This window comes from Chondrus crispus, genomic scaffold (genome assembly GCF_000350225.1).
Source record: "Chondrus crispus Stackhouse genomic scaffold, scaffold_130, whole genome shotgun sequence".
Classification (NCBI taxonomy): Eukaryota; Rhodophyta; class Florideophyceae; order Gigartinales; family Gigartinaceae; genus Chondrus; species Chondrus crispus.
In genome coordinates this window covers 197389-219363 of record NW_005178991.1, presented here as the reverse complement: position 1 = coordinate 219363, position 21975 = coordinate 197389, and the positions used below count along the sequence as shown (strand labels likewise).

Below are 21975 nucleotides of genomic sequence, written 5' to 3'. Positions count from 1 at the left end.
TTTTTGCGGCACTTTTTCCGAAACCGAGTCACCCAGATGCGCGCCCGCCACTTGCTAACCTTGGTAGCTCTGTGACTGATTACAACCTGCGCGCCTTTTCTGTTTTTACCGCCATTCGAAAGCCCATTACTTTTGCTTGTCCGCCAAAAATCCAGGCTGTGCCGTGCCATTACAATGTAATATGCTTTTCCATATCGATCGATAGCCGCCCATCATCGCCATTCCAGAAAAGTGCGTTGCCAAAATAGTTTATATTTGCGAAAATAGTTAACGGACATTTTTTGACTGTTAGAATAAAGAGTTTTTTTCGGGCCACGGCCATTATTTGAGGTTGCCAAATTAGTTTCCATGCGATTCAGACCTGTAAAAGCTGTTCATTTAAGGGACTTCATTCCCTTGAATGAACACATGATGTGATTTCGTTACAGTTGTAAAGCTACAGTACCAACAGTACCTTTGGTACTGAATATGCGCGCTTTATGTGTTTATTGAGCTTTAAAAAGTCAAAATCGGTGAAGGACTGGGTAGGATACCGCCTTTTCACCAGACATGCCTAGAAAAAATCGGTCACTTGCCACATTTTATCTTCAACTGTTACTGCACACATCGTGTAGTACACGGACGGTCGTGGCACACTGCACACACCGTGTACTGAGTACACGGTGTGTGCAGTACGCCACGACGCAACGAAAACCCCAGCCAGTGCACCCCCGACTACCTTTCTGAAACAGCACCACCAACAAAACATTCCGTCGTACGGAATTACCTCTCATCTAACCTCTTTCATCCGTATTCATACAAACGGCTGCACCCACGGTAGTACAAGTACCCTCGATCGAGCCCTCTTCCGTCATCGAGTCATCATCACCTTCCTTCCTCTTTTCTTTGTTCACCCTCTCCGCCTCCTGCGGGTCCAGCACCATTTCTAAAAAGATTACGAAGCACGCCACGAAAGCCAGTATGAAGAAAACCTGCAGCTTGGTCAGCGTCAGGCTCAGATGGCTGTCCTTTGGACACTGCCCCATCGACTTGACATAATTCTCTGGCCTTGGGAGCAACCCCGATCGCTGCATGTCCAGCGTTGCGTTGCTCATCACTTCCGTGTACTTGGAGCCACGCGGAAGAAGGAACGACAGTCCACCCAGGAAGCAGGGCTCGCCCGATGACACTATCTTCTGGCAGTACTTTCCGTGGGCAAGACTCATGCCCGTGGCAGTGAGACCGATCATAAATTTGCACTTTTTCTCGTACAACTTCTTGGCGCCTTCTTCGTCCGATGAAACCAGCACCGGACTTTGACCCTTGTGACAGGAACTGGCGAAGAGAATGGGAAATGTAGTTGTTAGCAACCACTGTTTGAGAGAAACACGGAGGTAACGAGGTAGGCGTGACGTACTCTGTAGCGATAGCGTGATCCCAGAACACTTCTATGGCTCCTCCTTCTGTTACGCACACTTCATGCGGGGGTATATGGCACTTCTTCAGGTCTTCAATATTGCGGTAGTCAGAAACGAGGGTGTCCTGTACAAGTACCGCACTGTTAAAAACGTGGGAAGGCGTTAATTTCTTTCCGTGAGATCCTCGCTGAGAGTTTGACTCTGCTGGTGTCTGAAGACAAAACAACTTACGTCATTGCCGATTCGTATGTCAAAATCAGGAAAAGGCTGCATAGAGCAATGAGCAGGTTGAGAACCCATTGTCTCGAGCTCGTCTTGCCCTCGATGGGATCGTAGCCACCTTGACCGACCATACGGCTCACTAATGGAGATGGTTCGCGATAATTAGGAAAGTGATAGGAAAGTGATAGAAAACTAAGTCAGAAGCAAAAGAAAGAATTTGAATGGAGCCAAACTTCTTGCGACAAAGACTTACTTGTGCTTTGCAGTGCCTTTCGCAATCGATATGGTATGCGACTCTTCAACAAATAGTGCTTCATCCTGCGCACCCGAGAAGATGTTCTCGGCAGCGGCTGGTAAGATTCATCCGGAGGTACGAAGCGCCTGTCAAGCATTTTGAGAAAAGTAAACACACAAACGAGCCCCAAAATGAAAACCCACACAGTGGTAGAGAAAGCAGTGATGAAGAAGGCGCCCGCAGATGCCGAGGAAGTGTTATCCGTGTGCACAATGATGCTCAGGCCGTCGATAGCGAACGGCGGCAGAAAATCCACTCGCCCGAAGCGTTCAGGATTCCGAAACCAGCCGCCGACAGCCATTTCGCACTGGCATTTTCGGTCTTGTCGAATATTGCCATGCTTTGTGGTGCACTCGTCTATGTTTTTGACGATAGCGTTGAATTGCACGTCGTCCTCGTTTCTCAACTCTTTGAGAGACTCGCATCGAAATCCAAGCCTTTCTTGCAGCTGTTCGAGGTATCGAATGGCCAGCCCGTCGTATCCATGAATCTGAAAGCAACACAAGATGTGAAGGTTAGCTGTGCAAGCGTTTCTGTCGCAGATTAGAATGAACATGGTTCCTACCTTAGCTTTGTTCCTTACGATTATTGGATTCTCCATTGCGGTGCAGCAGCGAAGATTGACCCCATCGAGATCGCGCTTCATGGCCTCAGTCGCGCAGAGGAACAGGCCGAGCACTGCTGTGGTGTTGGCCATGGATTTCCGAAACATTGTCTTGGAAAACGGTTTCGACATAGAAGGGTTTCATCGCACACATTCAATTGCTAAGTGCCATGGTAGTGCCAGATGACGCATGCCAAAGAGCTATATACGTAGTGCCAGGTTTCAGGAAAGATTGAAGAATGGCCTCCATTCTCCCTGGGGTAAACACATTAGTTGGAGCTTGCTTCTTGACGGGGGCTTCCCTCACAACAACGCAAGGTTCCATTAGTCGTAGGAGTGGCCAGTTTCCGCGAGGCGTGGCGTTTGACTTGTGTCAAGCATTATGTCCCCTCTAAGAGGCGCGGCGGTTTGACTGGTTTCAAGCATTTACTTTGTCCTCCCTAAGAGCAAGGCAACCAGTGCGTTAAATTTCGAAAATTTAAAGTCGAAATCATTCTGGGGTAAACACATTAGTTGGAGCTTGCTTCTTGACGGGGGCTTCCCTCACAACAACGCAAGGCTCCATTAGTCGTAGGAGTGGCCAGTTTCCGCGAGGCGTGGCGTTTGACTTGTGTCAAGCATTATGTCCTCTCTAAGAGGCGCGGCGGTTTGACTGGTGTCAAGCATTTACTCTGTCCTCCCTAAGAGCAAGGCAACCAGTGCGTTAAATTTCGAAATTTTAAAGTGCAAACGCAGAAGCAAACGAGAATTGATTCCTTCTTTTCAGGGGCCAGTAACCTTGCTGGACAAGCATCATAACTGCCGTCATAGGAATATTCTCTTTACATGAATAATAATGTCCTTTCCTGTCCTGATTCTTACAAAGAGAGATTACTGTATAGTATATCGTAGGAGGCATTGTTGCCGCTTTATATATACTGTACTGTATTCTATACTGTATATGTGAGGCCAAGCCTCATATCTGCTGCTGTTTACACTTGTATTTACAGTACTCTTGCTACTAGCTTCCACTCTTATTAGTGCGTGCCTCATGCAACCCAACTTCCCCATCACCATCACCATTATCATCTCCATCGTCATTAAAAACGACTCGTCCACGCTACACGATTTGGGCTCACAGTATAGTATATCGTAGGAGGCACTGTTGCCGCTTTATATATATTCTATACTACTGTATACAGTATTCTATATCGTAGGAGGCACTGTTGCCGCTTTATATATATTCTATACTACTGTATACATTAATCTATATCGTAGGAGGCACTGTTGCCGCTTTGCCGTTTTATAAGAATACTGAGCCTTTCTCCCGTCCTTATTCTTATAAGGGGGATCATTCTTTTAAAATTACAAATGCCCTTGGCGTGAGGAAACCTCTCACGCGTATGGGAGATCACGAAGGAAGCGCTGGCCTCGGCAAGCGTGTTTTGCGGCTCATTGAGCAGGCAGGAGACGAACAGGGGCAGACACGCCGAGAAGACATGTCAGAGAGACAGACGGAGCCAAGCCGTGAGGGCCACCTTGAGAGTCGTGATGGCCTTCAACAAAAGTCTCAAGACTGCACGGGTCGTATCGATATGCGTCATGGACACCCCTATCGCTTCATATGCGCAGAGTCCATCAATGGATCAAAGCGCGACAGGATCTGCCACAGATGCCGCTGAAGCAAACGCGAAAGATAGAAAGGTAGAAGCTTGTAAAAAGCGGTCCTCTTCAATTCTCCCTGGGGTAAACACATTAGTTGGAGCTTGTTTCTTGACGGGGGCTTCCCTCACAACAATGCAAGGTTCCATTAATCGTAGGAGGGGCCAGTTTCCGCGAGGCGTGGCGTTTGACTTGTGTCAAGCATTATGTCCCCTCTAAGAGCAACCCCACCGCGCACATCTATTTGATCAATAGAATTTCTGCTCACGATTTTCAACCCCACCGCGCAATTCTATCGCTTTCCGAAATCGAATAGAACCATTTCGGAATCTATCCGAGCGCCGATAGATTCCAAAAACGTTCCATCCGATGAATAGATTCCCCGATAGAATGACACGTGCCAAGCGTGTCTACCAAATTCCAGCCAAATGTGCCTCCTACTTGCGAGAAGGCGAGCCGAAACTCCTCGGCAGGCGTGTCGCGCGCTTCATTCAGGCATGCAATAGTGCGCCAACACCATGGCACGCGGCTATGGTACTCATAAATCAGCCTTTCATGTCCTCTAGTAGCGTGGGAGAGGCACATCATCAACAACCACCTGTCACAGTATACTACGAATAGCGAAGCGCGCGAACTCGATCATGCCGTCCCAACCGAGAACCTCCGCGCTGCTTCGTCGCTGCAGCATGCACTTCGGCGACGCGTGACCCGTGCATGCTCGCGACAATGATTTCATCATCCCCATGGCTGTCGTCTGTGTACTGAAGGACGGTTCTGAGGACTTCTATCGGGTTCATTGGCGATGATGCCGTGTGGGAGCGCGTAGTTGGACAGTACCGGAGGGAGGGCGCGCAGCGAACAGGGACAGAGGGCACAAGCTGCGGAAGACAGACATGCAGCCGTGCGGGATTCACGGCGAGGGGTGGGCGTCTCGATGAACGATCGCCTCTTCGCAGACGATGTGTGACGTCTCGCCGCTGTCCGCACGAGCATTCAGCGATAGAGTTGCAAATATGCGCTGGGGTTGACGCGCCCCATCAATCTATATCGAATCGTCAATCTATCCGTGTGAATAGAATCCACACGGATAGATTGACGATTCGCCACAAAGATCTATTCGTGCAACCGGCGAATAGTCAGCGTACACGTTTCATTTCTATCCGGCAATAGAATCGACGCGGTGGGGTTGCTCTAAGAGGCGCGGCGGTTTGACTGGTGTCAATCATTTACTTTGTCCTCCCTAAGAGCAAGGCAACTAGTGCGTTAAATTTCGAATTTTTAAAGATTTTCCTCTGTTGGCATGTCAACTGGTGCGCTAATCGCTTTTTTCGGTTGCTATCTGGAAGCACCTATCTCTATATTCGTTTCTTTCCTGGCGCAGGATAGAAATGGAAATAGCACGCGATCACTCAGAATTCATCGATATTTCATAATCACATAATCACTATAACCAATCATCTTTCGAGTGCTATATGTGCCGTGCTTCAGACCCCTTGTCTTGGCGAAAAACTTGGGAAAAATTAATACTCGGCCCCTTGCGGGCCGTCACATATGGCGACGCACTTGTTGTGTTGCGCACTCTTTAGAGCGCTGCATGGCTAAAAATGTGCGCTATAAATTAGCGCACTGGTTGCCTTGCTCTAAGAAGTGTCTTCGAACGCAAAACTGGTTTTCCATGCTCGGCGGTTGCGATGTATATCAGGTGACGTGAGCATGCGTGCCGGTGAGCAAGAGATGGAGCAGAGAGCTTTTTCGTTGAAACAGAATGCGTCACCGAGCTGCACTAAGGGGTGGACACTATTGTCAAGGCACGCTCACCACGCTACCGCACCATTTCATCATTGCAGCACATCGCCCTGCTGGACCTTTGTCACCACACTACAAGAAAGAAGCTGTATGAACAGCATGAACACAGAGTACTTGAATACATGTTAACAATCGGTTTTAAAAAAGCGATTGTTCTGTAAAACTGCGGATTGGGGAACGGACCACTTGTGGATGTGTTACGTCCGCGACATAGGATGACGTATGCGCGAGAACAACAATACAGCCTCGGGGCGAGATGGCGTCTGCTCATGCGCAGTTGGCGGTGGCTCTTGACCTGGCTATGTGAGCATTGTCTCTGTAAAGTGTTCCGTCTGGAAACATCGCTAATGGCCAATAGGGCACGGGCAAATGGGCCCCAAGCGTATCATAATGCAAGCGGAAAAGGTTCAAGCCGAGGGTGGGAGTAACTTGTTAGCGTGAGCACGAACACCTTCCGAAACAAAGATGCTTCATACAGCACGTGGCGAGCAGGCTAAACAGGTGTTTGACGAATAGGCACGTTCCCCCGCGTCACTCGCTCGAAATTTAATCGCGACCATCTGCCGTATCCTGCGCACAAGACTTCCTGTCGCTTACATGTCATCGTCATAATAGTAGTGCCATAACAGTCCATGTAAGAAAAGCACTGCTCTCAGCATCCAAGGGTGTCAGCCTTTGCCTGCCCCCGGAAGTGTTCGTCTTCTCTTTCCATGGTTGAGAGTATCGCGCGCCAATTGGGAAGACAGTGACAATGCAGTAATAATGCAGTGCACTACTCGCACAGTACTCGCACAGTATGTGGCGAGGCCGCTTCATGAGAATTCTGTTTTCTGGGGGTCATTTGCACCGTGCCGATGGTGTTTTCCACCGTGACAAATTGGCCACGGTAGAAATAACTGGTCCTCAAAGTCACGGCTAGCAGTAATATTTTCGAAGATTTGAAGATTGGGAACAGCAATGCGCAACATTTCGATATGACAGAAACTACTGCCGACAGCGACGACACATGTACAACGAAATTTAAAACGTGAAAATAGGGTTTTGATGCTAAACGTCCGGAAAATCTTACCAACAGCCGTTTTCACCGTGGTCGAGATCGTCACGGTGAAAACCGCATTTTGACCACCGTGAAAAGGACCCGAAAATATGAATTCTCATGAAGCGGCCTCCGTCAGCAATATCATCCTCCACAACGGTCATACCCCTCAGATACAGCATGAGCAAACGCGATGCAGCACTTCGTCAATTCAGGCTGAGTTGTTAATGATATCTCCAACGTTTTATGGAGACAAAGTCAATATGCACGTCTGGACACTACAGGGATGACGATCAACCCGAACTCACCACGCCTTGCTGTGACAGAAACGGGCAGATGGAGCCCAGTTTCCATCACAGCAAGGCTGCTGATACAAGTACGCCACACAATCTAATCTTACAAAAGCCCCTTTGCAAATGCAACGATTATTCTAATGACTTCATCGTTTCTTTATATATACACGCAGAGGACTGCCCCTCTCATACCTGCTGCCCGGTCCGTTACAGGTGCTGCCGATGTGGCACACAACAGCGAACTACGTGCGCACGAGTACATTCTACGCTCTGCGTTACACTTGCAGTCCATTGTCCCGCATCCTGTCCTTGCTTGGCACTTCGTGCCGCTGACCTTCGACACCGTGCGCGTCTTGAGCGCTCGCACAACAGCCGTGCTCGAGGCCATTGCGCAAAGATTGCTACCCACACCGACAACACCATTGGCATAGCCAAGACCCGCCTCGCTGAGCACGTGAGCTACGCTACTCTGTCAAGCGTCGCACCAGCAACTATCTCCCGTATGCCATCATGGCTCGGTCCTATCCCGTCCTACACAAGTGTAATTCCTTGACGTCCGTCCCCATGATATCAAAAATATAGATTCCCCCGTATGATACGGTACTGGACTAAATGGGTGTCATGAAAAACAGCCTTGCTTCTCAAGATTTTCTGCTTCCAACTTTTCACAATATTTGCCTTAAGGCACAGTATATCCCTAGCATGAGTAATGATTGAAATCCTGAGCTTGCGTAAGTATCTCTATTTCTGTAACTAAGACTGTGGTGCAAGGAACGATACCTTGTTTATTGTCCGCTCGAAGCCGGATCGCCCTGAGAGGCAGACGCCGCCGTCGCGTAACGAGCGGCGTATGTGCGTGTGTTACCTGGACACGTATGGCTGACTATGGCTATCATGACAATGGCTGTGGCGTTAGGTGAGCGGGAGCGCCGAAGTGACACTACTGAGTTATGGCTATCATGACACTCCCCCCGTCGCTGAGGCGCAATCCGCTGGTTTGATGGGTGCGGGGGGTGGTTTGTGATTTGTAGTTTTCGTGATAGGTTTGTGAATGCGAGGCGTTTCAGGTGTTTCGTTAGGATGTCGGCGAGCATGTCAGGGCTGGGGATTGGGGAAATGCGGATTTGGTTAGCTCGTGTGAGATGCGTGAGATAATGGTGGCGGAGGTCGATGAATTTCCGCCGTTTGGTTGGTCCTGTGTTGTTGCGATGCGTATTGCCTCCTGGTTTTCTATGAAGAGTGGGTGGCCTGTTTGGGATTCATGGAGATGTCTTGGAGGATTCCTCGTGTCCATGTGGTCTGCTGTGCGGTGGAGGTTGCAGGAATGTATTCCGCCTCGCAGATGGATAGCTCTGTTATGGACTGTTTCATGGATCTCCAACATATGAGGGTGCCGTTGTATGTGTGTATCATGCCCGATTTTGATTTGCGATCTTTGACATCTGCTGCGAAGTCGTCGTCGGTGTATGAGTGGAGAATGTTAGGTGGGGGATGGTCGGAAGGTTGCCGGGAGAGTTAGTAGGGTCCTGCTTTGAAAAGAAGGCCGTGGTTTGGTGTGTGTTTTAGGTACCGGATGAGACGTTTCAGAGCGTTCCAGTGTCTTTCAGTCGGGTTTTTGATGCGATGGAGAGGCGGTTGGCTAGGAAGTAGATGTCAGGCCTTGTGGAATCGGCGATGTATCGGATGTCTCCAAGAAGTTCCTGGAATTGCTTTGTGTGTTGCGGGGTGCTGGTGTCCGATTCACGTGGTCCGTGGAGCCTTAGGCCATCGTTGTATGGGGTTAGTTTGCCGTTGCAAGTTGCCTTGTCTGCCTTTTGTACGATACAGTTGATGGCTTTGGGTTGCGATACGTGGATGTCGCCTTTTTCAAATCGCTGTACTGTCTATCCTTGGAAGGATTTGTGTGCGCCCAGGCGTTTGATCTTGTACGTGGCCGCCAGTATGCTGGCAAATTTTTCGAGGAGGCGTTTGTGGTTTGCAGCAATAGTGAAGTTGTCCGTACTGATTCCGACGAAGACCGTCTGGTCCGTGGTAGAGAGGTGGAACAAGCACGGGTTGGTCTCGGATTGGGTGAAGTTGTGTTTTTTTAGAACTGCAAATACAGCGGTGAGGTAGATGTTTCCGGCGGGCGGTGTCCCGTAAAGGTTCTTGGCGAGGTTCCCTGCTTGGCAGGGATGTTTGAGGGTTCCGTCGAACCGCGGGTGCTGCCTGACGTATACGGCTTCTTTTCCATTGTGGGTGAACTTTCGTGCAGATATTCCGATTCGATGTCTATGTGTTCGACCTCTAGCCGATGAGATGCCGCGATGGCGAACAAGAGCCTGACGGTGGTTTTATCGGCCATGTATGTTGTGGTTTGCTTCGGGTCATACTGTATGTATGAGATCATTTTTTCGCCGCTTATTGCACAGCGAGCTTTCCGTTTCACTATTTGTCTCTGGCTGTCGCGTTTACATCGGTATCCCATTGTAAGGGGGATCAATTGGGCTGTTCGTGGGATCTTGTTGTCGGGGAGCCATGTGATCACGTTGTTTTTGTCGATGGTGTCGAGTTCGGAGTTGTGGGCAATTTCCCACTCTCGAGCATCTGGGTATCGCTTCGATTGGCCGTGGTGTAGCGGGGCAAGGGTGGTGGATGTGATCTCGACCGGCGTGGGGTGGGGTGAGAAAGCCTTAAATGCTGCCGTGCTGTGCGCGGTGGGGTCTGGTGGGCGGTGATATGGTCTGAGGTTAATAGCGCGGATGCGTTTTGTTCTTCTGGTTTTCGTCTCGAGGACGAAAATGTGTGCTGCGTCTGACGCGTACAAGTAGCGGATCGTGTTGGCTCTGGATTCTAGTTTGGATATTTGGTTCCGGTTCGCGAGCACTGGTGTGCTGCCGAGCTGTCCGAAGACAAGCAATTGGGTCACTTGTGGGACATGGTTATTCCAGATTGTGGTGGGCGTCTGGCCTGTTCCGTGGTGCATTATATTATTGTACTTGAATGCCTCGTCACGTACGGCATCTTCCCAGTGAGACGCCGGCAATTGTCTGTGGTGCAGGGCTGCTCTCGCGGCGTTCATGATTGTGGCATTGATTCTTTCGGCGATACTGTTTTCTTGTGGCGTGTACGGGACTGTGGGTTGTGTGCCGAGTGTCGTGTTGGCGGAAGATCCTGGCTGCCGTAGTGGAGGCATATTCACGGGCGTTGTCTGTATAGAGGAGCTTGGGTGTGTCGCCGCGGTGCCGCTTGAGTAGGCCGAGGATGTGGTTGAGGCGATGTGGTGTTGCTTGGCGGGTGGGTAGGAAATCGACGATCAGGTAGCGGGAGTTCATGCCTATGAGGGTGAGGATTTATTTGTGGCCTTGGCGAGAGACTGGGTTGATCGGGCCGCAGACGCCGCTGCTGTAGGCCTCTCCTGTGCCGTATGAGTGCGATGCGGGTTTGTGGGGAGCGGGCTGTAGCTTGGCTGCGGCACAGCTGGGGCATGTGAATCTGGAGGGTCTCTTGGTAAGGGAGGGGGCGGTTGTGTAGGAGGCCGCGTTTGGCCATTGTCTGTAGTGTGGCTGGTCGTATGTGGTTGAATATCATGTGGTAGTGGTAGAAGTCGCGTTCGACTTGGGGGTGGGGGAGGTGGGGTAGGGGTACAGCGGGGTTGTGTTGAAAGCGGATGGGTGTTTCCCTGCGCGAGAGTGGGGTCGGGGAGGCGTAAGGTGTGCGCTTTATGATGCCTAGTGTGGGTCGGGAGGGACCGGAGGGTGTCTTTCTCGGGGAGGTGTCGCTGGCGGTGGGTCTTGGTGTTGTAGTTATTTTGCGCGCTGCTTTTGCCTGTAGAGTAGGGTTGGGGGTGTTGATGAAGTACAGGCCTTTGGAGAACGTAGCCGTGGCGACAGTGTGGTGGGGGCTTGTTTTGGTGTTGATGACTGTGGCATGGTGGGGCGTGAAAACTACGGTGCCCCACTGGTGGGCGATATCATGTACGGAGACGAGATTGGTCTTGATTGTGGGGTTTGCGATGGCTGGAACGGAGATTTTCTTATTGAAGGTCGTCGGTATCTGCAGTGTACCAGAATGCGTGGCTGGTGGGGTAATGGATGTGGCCGTTTTAGTTCGCAGGACTTTTCGAAGCGGGCGCATGTTGGATGAGGGGCGGGTAATGTGCATCGGGTAGGCGCCAGAGTCCAGTGCGAATTTCGTACCATGACAGTCATCGTTTCCGTGAGTGGGTATTGGTTCCATGGTGTCTTGGGGCAGGGTTGTTGGGTCGTCGTCTGTGATCATGTTGGTATGCGGGGGGTTGCGCTTGGGTCGGCGGGGCTTGAGACGAGGGGTACCGCGAGGTTGGGCCGTGGTGTGAGGAACCCATGGTGTGGGGTACTGTGGGGGGACGTAACCGTAGAAGGGTGGTTGTGTGTATGCGGGCGGGTGCAGGGTCCATGGGCGGGGCCACGGGAGTTGGGCACGTCCTCGCCCACGTCCTCGCCCGAGGTAACGACGTGTTTCGTCGTTTTGTGCTGGTGGTTTTGGGGATGTTGGTGTACTCTGGATTCCTTGTGGCGTTGTGGCGGTTGTGATGTCTTTTTCTGTGACACGGGCTTGTACAGAGTTGAGACGGCGATCGAGGTTTTTTATTGTGGTTGGCATTGTGTCGGTTTCGATCCACCTGTCGTGGAAGTGTTTGAAAGTTTCGTGCATGTCCAGTCCTTGGATCATGAAATCGATAGTGGTTGATTCGTCCTCTTGAATGCGGGGGTAGTCTGCCAGACGCATTCGTAGGCGTATATTTCTGTGTGTTTGGAGGTAAGTTTCGAGGGAGTCGGTCATGGCCAATTTTGTTCTTTGCCCTTCCTGGCGGAGGATCGTGTGAGCGATAGACGTGGACTCCGTGAAGTGGTTCTTGATTGCTTCGGTGAGCTGCAGTGGGGAGGTGTTGAGCTCCAATTCGATAGCGGAAGAGAGTTCTTGTGGGAGACTGCTCACTATCGCCATGCGGAGGTAGGCGGAGTTGCGGCGGTGATTGATGTAGAGTGGATCTCCTGGTGCTGGCGGTGAGGCATGAGGGTTTAGGATGTTCTCCATGTTGTTGATTACGAAGATGTCTTGGATTGTTTGGTACCATATGTGGTAATTGTTTCCGTTTGGTAGCAAGATGAGTAGTTTTCCGATGAGTTTTCCTTCGTCAGAAGGGAATCGGCCTGCCTGAGCCATTGCGGTCGGTGTTTGGTCGGGGCGTGAGGCAGCGGAAGGGGATTCTTCGCACTCAAGGGGTTGGTGGGGGACGGGAGTTGGGGTGTGGTGGGAGGGGTTGTTTCGCACTCAAGACTGTGTTGTGGAGGCGTATCTGAGTTGGGGCCTTCGACGCGGGACAGCGGAGGCGGGGGTCGGTATTCGAGATCTGGGGTTTTGTCTTGTCGGTCGGTGGGTGCGGGTAAGTTGTGAGGTTGGTGGTGGTGGTGACGTTGGGGGCGTCGTGGTGGAGGGGGTGATCATGTTGCAGCAGTTGCAATGTCGGGTTCATAACCTGTGGTGCAAGGAACGATACCTCGTTTATTGTCCGAAATGTCATCGTCGTGCCCGTCCGTATTCTTATCCCCCCCATTCGGGCGAACATTGGTAACGTGACCGGGTGGGCTAGGTTCATCCGCAACAGGTATGGCCTGTTCGATGTCAGTGCCGTCGGGATGTTTACGAATGCGCGAGCGAAGCGGGCTTGGTAGGTCACAGCTCCTTGCGCCGATATCGTCTGCTGCTGTCGTATCGGATTGTAGCTCGTCTTCCAGTGAACAGGAAATCAATTCGGTAGCGAGTACTCCGCGGGGTGCGAGGCGAGCATCCTCATATGCGACGCGCATGGGTGGACCTCGTTGTGATCTGCGAGCGAGTATAAAGTGTTCATGAGCTTCTACGACGGTGGCCTTGACCCACTGGTCTTTTTTCGTTTTGCTTGGATGTGCGATAATATACCCAAATGGGAGTGTTGGGCTGGAACATGGTGACAGACGGCAGGTTGTGCGCACGTGATTTGAGGAGGCGCTGGAGGGCCCGAATGGCGACTTGCTCTCGGTGCGCGTCAAGTAGGTCTTGAGAGATGATCTTGTCGGGGATACTGGCAATAGAGGGACTGTAGCCCCTGACGAGCTCGAAAGAGCTCAGGATGCGGCTTCCTGAGAATGTGTTGGACAGTAGAGCTGCGCGAGCCACTACAACGCTGACAGGTGCCTCTGTATCCTCGTCATTTAACTTGTTTAGAATGGATTTTACCGTTACTATCTTGCGCTCGACGATGCCTGTCTTATTATGGCGTCGTGCAGGGCGTGGTTTGAATTGAATATCATGGGTGCGAAGGTATAAGTGTGTTGCTTTCTTGTTATATTCGTCGTCCGCTGATACTGCGTTAGGAGCCCCGTGCCGACACACCCGTGAACGCTCGATTTCTCTTATGAAAACGTCGGGGTGACGACTCTCGACGATTGTAAGCTCGGAGAAGCCGGTCCCCGTGTCGGTAATAATAAGGATAATCAAGTTCGCGCCTTGGATGGTAATGAAAAAGAAATCCATTTGAATTTCTTCATTGAAGGCTTCATTGACGTGTGTCAGTGAAACCTTACGGGCTGGCATCGGTAGTCCGTTCTTGGTGCAGACTTTGCATGCTGCCGAGACTTTAGCTATGGCGTGGTCGAGTGGTTCACTTAGGATTCTGGCATTAGCGCATATCTCCCTCAGTGCGTCTGGATGCGCGTGCGTATATCTGTGTATACGCTTGCAAAACGCCATCGGCGTTCGTTGTACCGTGGTATGGATGTTGCCAAGTAGCGTCCCAACGGTTGCGAGTGGATGGGGTGCGACGTCGAGGCGTAACCGACTGTCATTCGGGACCAGATACGTGTAGAACACGCGATCGGCGTTGTCTGTTGGTCTGCACATCTCAATGTAACGTTGCGTTGCTAGGTTGAATGTGTTGCAGTATTTTCGGACATCCATGCCCAAGATTAATGGTGATGAGCCTTCGACGAGGTCGAAAATAATGGCTGTGGGTTTACCCCGGGTGTCGTGAATATGTAACGTCCATGAGCACAGTATCTTTTTCGCGCCGAGGCATTCTTGACCCATCCATGATAGTAGATATCACGCGGTGGGTCTAGTTGTAAGGGAATACTAAGGATATCGGATAGGGTAGCTGCGTTTTCGATACAGCCTGTGGAAATGGGCGCTCCTTCGTCTAGTATAAGATTGGGGTCTGGCAGGAGCGCGTCAGATCCCTTTATTGAAAAAACGATGATTTTTTTGTAGCATTGTTTTCCGAAAAGTGAACTCTTTTTTCAGGGTGTTCGTCATATTTTGGCTTTTCTGCTTTCTCGTTCGCATCACTCGCGAGCTGACTCACTATAGATGCGATCTGAGCGTTCGTAGAACCATCTCTGGGGTCGATCGGGGTGTTTGTTTGTCTAGCGAGCATCGATCTGACTTGGTTGTATATGCAAGACGGATCCTTGTAGAAGTGACCCTTGCGCTTACACATCCTGCATTTCTGCTTCGACATGTCAAATGGAGTGTTGTTCGTCCTCCACTTATCTGGGCGGCTGCCTGCGTCATGATGTCCGTTGTTGACGGACCTTCCGTATGACCTTTTTCCAAGCATTGATCCTGAGTGGCGTATGTCCGAGTTTGTTGGCGGTTTATCGTTCCTATCGTCCACTTTTACATCTGACAAAGCTAGGACAGCATCTTCAAGGGTAATAAGTGCGTTTGGGGAGTCAATTGGGTCTTGATGAGCTCTTAGTTTATCAACCTTCTGTACATCCTTCCGTAATTTCATCATGCCTTGGAATACAAGATCTGCATCATCGGATATTGCGATGTTTTCTTCAGTCTTCATTTTGCGGTACTTTTCCATCATATCGTCAATTCCCTGCTCCACTTTCCTAACATATCCTGCTGGCGCGACTGTGTAATCTTCCTGTTCAGTACCTCTTTCTTTCGCACATGCCACAATTTGCGAAATAATTGCGCTGTATATGGTCGGTGTGATGTTATCGTTGTCCAAGAGTGTCACAGCGAAACTCTGGCTGATCTGCGTTACTCCTAAGGCAATGCAGTTGTTGATGTATCTCAGAGCGAGTCCTTCGTATCGGTGAGCAAATGCAGTTGTCGTTTCGCCTGCGTTACTTCTACACAAATGTATGTCTCTGAGTAGAGAAGCTTCACGTCGCACGGCGTCTGTTATCGAGTCTTTTGCTACAAGACTTATGATCTTCTCTACTGTTTCCATGTGATCCAAGCTCTCTTCCTCGTCCGGTTCGATTTGTAATGTTCCTGCCAGAATGCCCCCTTCAAGTTTTCCAGCATATGTGTCGTCGATGGACTGATAAAGCATGAAGCTCATGGCTCTGTATGCGCTAGTGGCTTTCGAATCGCCACCCTTAGCTAAGGTCCTCATCGCACGTGCCCACATGCGGACCTTCTTGCGCCATAAGAGCTTGTCAGTGGTAGGGAGGAGTCTCGGAGGATTGAACATTCTGTTCGGAGCAGCACTTGGGCCTGGGCCCATAACTGTGGTTTCCTCGGAATGACGCATATTGATAATTCGGATTGGCTCAAGTGCTACTGCTACGAACACAACGAAAAAGTACCCAGTACTCCCGAGTCCTTAACTGATTTCGGTCCTTTTTCTCTCTTAATCCTCTTCCCCTCTAACTCCCGTTAGTGGGCTTCTATATATACAACTCCTAAACTAGCTCTAGACCTTCCGTGGTCATCCCGCTAGTCTCTCAGCACTATCTCTAGACCTTTCGTGGTCCCACATGTATCAATGCACTGTCTTGCATTCCCAAGTACGCATGAATTGACACTCTCAATTCACAGTGACTCCACACATTTCGTGTGTCGGTTTTTATCAGGACAGCTTGTCTCGTTGTATCAGCTACAACTGTACAGCACGTACAGTTTTCATGCTTCGTGAGCTGCTCTCAGCGAATCAAAAATGAGAAAATGAGTATGAGGTACAGTAGTTTTTTCGGAGATTGTTTTTTCGTGGTCGCTTTTCTTTTTGCCCAACAATTCATGCACCCCCTTTACAGTACTGTTAGGAAAGCTGTAAGCCCAGCGCCCAGGGATGTACACACAACATGTTGTCGGTGAAATGGGGGAGGCGGTTCTGGGGAGCGTGCCGTTCGTGATGAGGGTTGGCCGAGTGTGGTCCCCCCTTCCCCGCAGCGCCCGTCACCCTCTCTCTTTTATTTCTACGAAATTCCTTCCAGAAGCGTCCACGCATCCGGCCCGGATTCCGCCGGGCCGTCCGCGTGCGCTTCTCTAAAATTCAAATAAAATCTCGGACTACAGAATAAAATCTCCCTCTACAGTAAAATGCAAATATTTCCCTAAAAATATCTCACATGACCCCCTCGTCAGGGCAGACCACAGGGCTGCCGTTGCACCTAAATATACTGGCCCCGCTTCCTTGCGTAACCGCTCTGGCCCCCCCCCGGCCACCGTCTCTCCACCTTCCACCGCACCGACTACGCCCGCATCGCTTCTTTCTCGCGCTGCCTCCGGCACTTCAACCTCAACTTCGGGCGGTGTGGTCTCCGCGTCGCCCGAACTTGTGGTTTTAGCAGTCAGCGTCACCGTAGCCCCGGGTCGCGTGGTCTCCGCGTCTCCCGGGCCTCCGGCCGTTAACCATCCCACGCCGTCTGAGCCTCAGGCCGCGTGGTCTCCGCGTCGCCTGAGCCTCCGTTTCTCGTTGTTCCCGTTTCGGGACTTCGTTGAAACGCGCCGCGTTCCGAGCCACGCACGAGAGGTCTGTGGTCCTTCGGGCGGTACTCTCTGTGCGACATGGCTCGGACCAGGCAGACGGCAAGGGATTCCACTGGCGGGAAAGTCCAACATCTTGCGCTTGGTAGCAAGGCGTCCTGCGTTCGTCTGGCGTCGCCTTTGCCTCAGGCCGCGTGGTTTCCGCGTCGCCTGAGCCTTCGGCCGCGTTCGGTTCGTCGCGGAGAAATTAGCAACCACTGTCTTACGATAACCGGCGAACTGTAACCTCGAGTGGATTACGTCATTTTTCGTGGACCAAGACGACTTACCATCCTCAACGGCTACTCCCAGGCCTGACTTCCAGTGAAATCTTTCCAGAACCAGATCGAGAAACAAGTTGGGCATGTTTTCATCGCCCTTTGGCTCGACAAACTCGTCCTTTACGTGACGGTCGCATCAACTGATCAAGCCTACGACCTGTGGCTCGCATGCAAGGCCGCATGCGGTCAGATATTCACCAACTCACGCATGAATTATGCACTAATTCATTTGAATCATACGCTGCCGTAGTTCCAGTGTCTCTCAGCCGCATATACACCGACGCACCCTGCATGTAGACGTCTTTTGTAGTCGTTCCGACCACTCCTCCGCCCTCACAGCTCACAATGCCAGCCCTTGTGTCACAGTAACTCCTATAGCATCGACGTTCCTTGATCGAACGGCCTCCTCTTTCCTCATTCCGCTAGAATGCACATTGCCCCCTCTCCATCGGACAACCTTGACTCCCGTTGATGTCTCATTTCGACTCTTTCCGTAACCCTCAACAACTCTTCTCACAGACTTTAAAACGCACAGAGAGTCCAATCCTAGCGAAGTTTCTCAACTACATCGTCTCTGTCCTCCTACTCCTCGTAGTCATCCCTGCACCAGTCCACGGGCCAATTGCCCCATGCATCACATCTACATAAGATGTGCGGGTTTCTGAATAAAAGGGATTAAACGTCGTGCGTGGATATTCCGTCGACTGTAGCGCAAACCCGGCAACACGAGTGTGTACCGCGGGTGGTTTGCCCGTACTACACTGCAGGGGCCGTAGTACTTCGATTCTCCTAAAGGCCACTTCCGTAGCCCTCCCAAGGCTGTTCCTCGGGCAACCAGAACCTGGTCGCCTACGTCAAATTGGCGCTGTGAGATAACTGCCATCTTCTTGCTCGTCCTGTCCTGCTGTTTAGCAGTCCTCGTCGCTCGGAGCGCGAGGGTCGCTAACAGTTCCCAGTTGCGCCCCTCAACGCCCCCCCATCGGATTTGGTTCGACTCGGTCTGGGGTTGCGAGGGCGGCTTAACTCCATACATCAACTCGAACGGGGAAAACCCGTCGGACAGTCGGCGCCGACGGTACCCGTAGAGAATCTGTTTCAACGCCGATTCCCATTTAGATGTAGCGGCGCCCTGACCTAATAGCGTCTTCCGAATTGAACGCTTGATGGTCCCAACCATACGCTCCGCTTTTCCGTTGGACATGGGAGCATAGGCGAGGACCGGTTTCCATGAAATTTGCTGTTGTGCCATGAAGTTTTTCAACGCTGTTGCGCTGAAACATGTTGCGTTATCTGAGACTATAGTCCGAGGTGGACCAAACGAATGGATGATCTCCTCCTTCACGAACTTGACAACTTCCGCAGACGTAGCGGTCTCGGTTGCCCAAGCCAGGGGCCAACCAGTCAGATGTTCGACCGCTATCAGGATGTAACATTTTCCGTTCTTCCTCTTGGGAAGGGGTCCCGCAAAGTCTATCGAGAATGTCTCAAAGAGCTGAGAGACTGGTATCACCGCCGTGCTCTTGTACGTCGGGATGGGCGCAGCCTTTTGGCAGCCTTCACATCCACGAACGTAGGCGTAGATATCACCATGAACTCCCGGCCACCAGTACCTGTCAAGGACGAACTGCTTCGTAGCTGTAGCGTCCCAGTGGCCAATGTCGTCATGCAGCGACCTCAATATCTGCAGTCGAGTCCCCCGAGAAGGGATTGTTCTGATCCCATTCTTCATCCTGCGAAACAGCCTTCCGTTCCAGGCGAGGAACCGCCTGGATTTCTTCTTGATTCTGCGCCTCTGCGCAGCATCTTGCTCGACCATCTCTTCTCCTTCGAGATAACGGTACGTGTCCTGCACATGAGGTTCCATGTCTTCCAGTATATCTCCTTTCGCAAAAGCGGCAGCACATACTAGGTCCCCCTCATCCTCCTCGCGCCTGCCATCGTCTTTTCGTATTCGCGAGAGAAAGTCAGCGGCACAATTCTTTGAGCCGGGGCGGTACAATATCTCGAATTCGTACTCCGCCAGGAAATCCAACCAACGGGCAAGTCTACCGTGGATGTCCTTCTTTTTGAACGCATACTGAAGCGCTTGGTGATCCGTAATCAACTTGAACTTTTGCGTTGAGAGCAAATACACCCCAAATTTCTTTAGCACGAAGATCACCGCTAACGCTTCTCTCTCACAGGTGGGGTACTTCTTCTCAGTCTCCGTCATCGTCCTGCTGGCGTATTGTATCGGGTGAACCTTCTTGTCTTCCTTCTTCTGAGCCAGAACTGCTCCCACTGCCATGTTGGATGCATCTGTCTCGACCACGAAGGGTTTGTCAAACGTCGGGAGCGCCAGCAGCGGAGGAGACGTCACCCTCTTCTTCAACTCCTGGAAGGCGGTCCGCATCCCTTCCGTAAATTCAAATTCGACTTTGGTAGAAGTAGCAGCATGCAACGATGCAGAGACTTCTGCGAACTTAGGGATAAATCGGCCGTAATACCCCGCTAGTCCAAGGAAGCTTCGTAACTCCGTCTTGGTGCGCGGCTCGGGGATGTCTCAAATGATCGTTGTTTTCTCTGGATCCACCTCAATCCCTCTTTCCGATGACGTGCCCCAATAGCCTGGTCTGTGATTGCGCGAAGGAACACTTCGCAAGCTTCAACTTCAATCCACTGCGAGCAATCAGCTCGAACACTTCAATTAAGTGGTCAACATGGACGTCCAAAGACTTCGAAAAGATGACCACGTCGTCAAGGTATACTCGGACGAATGGCAGGTCTCTGAATACGCCATCTATCATCCTTTGAAATGTTGAAGGAGCGTTCATGAGCCCGAATGGCATCACTTCAAATTGAAACGTCCTGTACCGACAGACAAACGTCGTCTGTTCTTTGCACCATGAAGCCATCCGCACTTCCCAATAACCCGAGAACAAGTCCAAGGTAGTGAATAATTGGCTTCCCTCAAGGTCGTCGAATATCTCTTCCATTTTAGGCAACGGCCACTTCTCGGCCTTCATCACGCGGTTAAGCGCGCGGTAGTCAACACAGAAGCGAGGTTTCCCGTCCTTCTTCGTTGCCATGACGACCGGAAACGACCAAGGAGCTACAGAGGGGGTAATGATCCCTGCCTTCTGCATCTTCTCGATCTCCTCGCGCACTACCGCGTTGTGTCTCGGAGGGAGCCTCCGAACGGCGTGCGAAATGGGTCTGTCGTCATTTAACTCAAACGAATGTGACACAGGGACATCTGCCGGCCTGAGGTTGTCCAAAGACCATGCAGCTATTCCCATACTCCTGATAGAACATATTATGCGGTCGTCGTTCTCTCTGCTGATATGGCTCAGCTTAGACATGAGAAGTTCCTCCTTCTCATCTCTCTTCTCTTTCTCATCCGCCGGCTCGTACTCTGAGCCTTCCTCAGCTAGGTCCGGAAGTCCAGCATGAGGATCTTCGTCCTCAGTGACTCCTCCCGCCTAAGCAAAGTCTGGTTCAAACGGCACCCTTTCACGCAGCGAAAGGACAAAGTCTTCATCCATGTCAGTCGAGTCAGCCGGCACGGCCCCCGAGTCTGACGTGAAGTCCTCACTGTCGGTAGCGGATCCCGGCTTCTTATGGTCTTCATCCATCTCAAGACTTAGTCGAATCGTCTCATCACCCAAAGTTACTTGGACATGCTGTTGCCCCAAATCAATGCACGTTTGGAGCTCCTCTAACGACGGCATCCCCACGATGACGTCGTACGGTGTTCCCGTAACGACAAGGAAGTCCATCATGCTCACCAGTCCCCAAAACGAGACGGGGACCTGGCGCAGTGATCCAACACAAGGGGAGCTCTTCCCATCTGCCACAGTGATGTGTTTCTTCGTACTCTCTGGCGTCAGAGAAAGTCTCTTCATGAGGTGCGGCGACATGATGTTCGGCACCGCACCCGAATCCAGTAGTGCTTGAGCATCAGTTCCATAAACTTGAACAGTAACTACCCGAAGACGCCTCGGGAAGACATCCGTGTGGCCCGCAAACTCGCGAGAACGCCCTAATCTCCTGGATAGAAGGTTCTTCATCTCCTTCCTTGCTCCTTCAGCGTCTCCACGGACAAGTTGTCCAAATGTTAGACCAGACGGCGCATTCGCCAGCTCTGACACGACGTTGTACTTGCCGACGTGCTCCTGGAGTGCCGCCTTCTTCGAAACATTCTTCTTCTTCTGGCGTGCAGGCTTCACTCTCGGCACTCTCAGCGGCTCATTCCAGGGGAGAGTTCCCCTAGGAGCTACTGGAGTGGGATTCAGCAGCCTCGGGATCGAAACTTCTTCACGGTTCTTCGACTGCTTCGGCAAGGCCTCTCCTTCGGCGTTGCGTTTCGTAGCTGCCACCAATTCTCCCTTGGTGGTCTCAGTTATGACCGTGACTTGCTTCGAGTCTCTGGTGGCCTTGTCACCGGCGTCGTTGGCAGAACCGCCTGCTTTGGGGCCATAAGCGCTTCCTGCGCCAGCGTTACCTTGAGGACGTGCATGAGCCACATTCTTTCTAGCAAAGCGGGACCAGCAAGTCTCCGTCGTGTGTCCAATCTTCCCACACGTTGGGCAACGAGTATCACGGTGTGGGTTGGAACGACAACGAGTGGCTGAATGCCCTGGTTCCTTGCAA

General features: G+C 51.4%; 1 protein-coding gene across 1 annotated transcript; it reads right to left on the bottom strand.

The window, feature by feature from the left end:
• Window positions 1–1624: 1624 nt before the first annotated feature.
• Window positions 1625–2011, bottom strand: CHC_T00002238001 (hypothetical protein). The gene is made up of 2 exons (XM_005713084.1): window positions 1873–2011; window positions 1625–1758 (listed from the first exon to the last, which is right to left on the bottom strand). Exons 1-2 carry the CDS (start codon window positions 2009–2011, stop codon window positions 1625–1627), a joined length of 273 nt encoding a protein of 90 aa, XP_005713141.1.
• Window positions 2012–21975: the final 19964 nt, after the last annotated feature.

Excerpts from the sequence above, each read along its gene's own strand:
- CHC_T00002238001 (XM_005713084.1), bottom strand. The coding sequence starts at position 2,011 with ATGCTTGACAGGCGCTTCGTACCTCCGGATGAATCTTACCAGCCGCTG. Across the intron at positions 1,759-1,872 it reads AAAGGCACTGCAAAGCACAA|TGAGCCGTATGGTCGGTCAA; the intron begins GTAAGTCTTTGT and ends CATCTCCATTAG.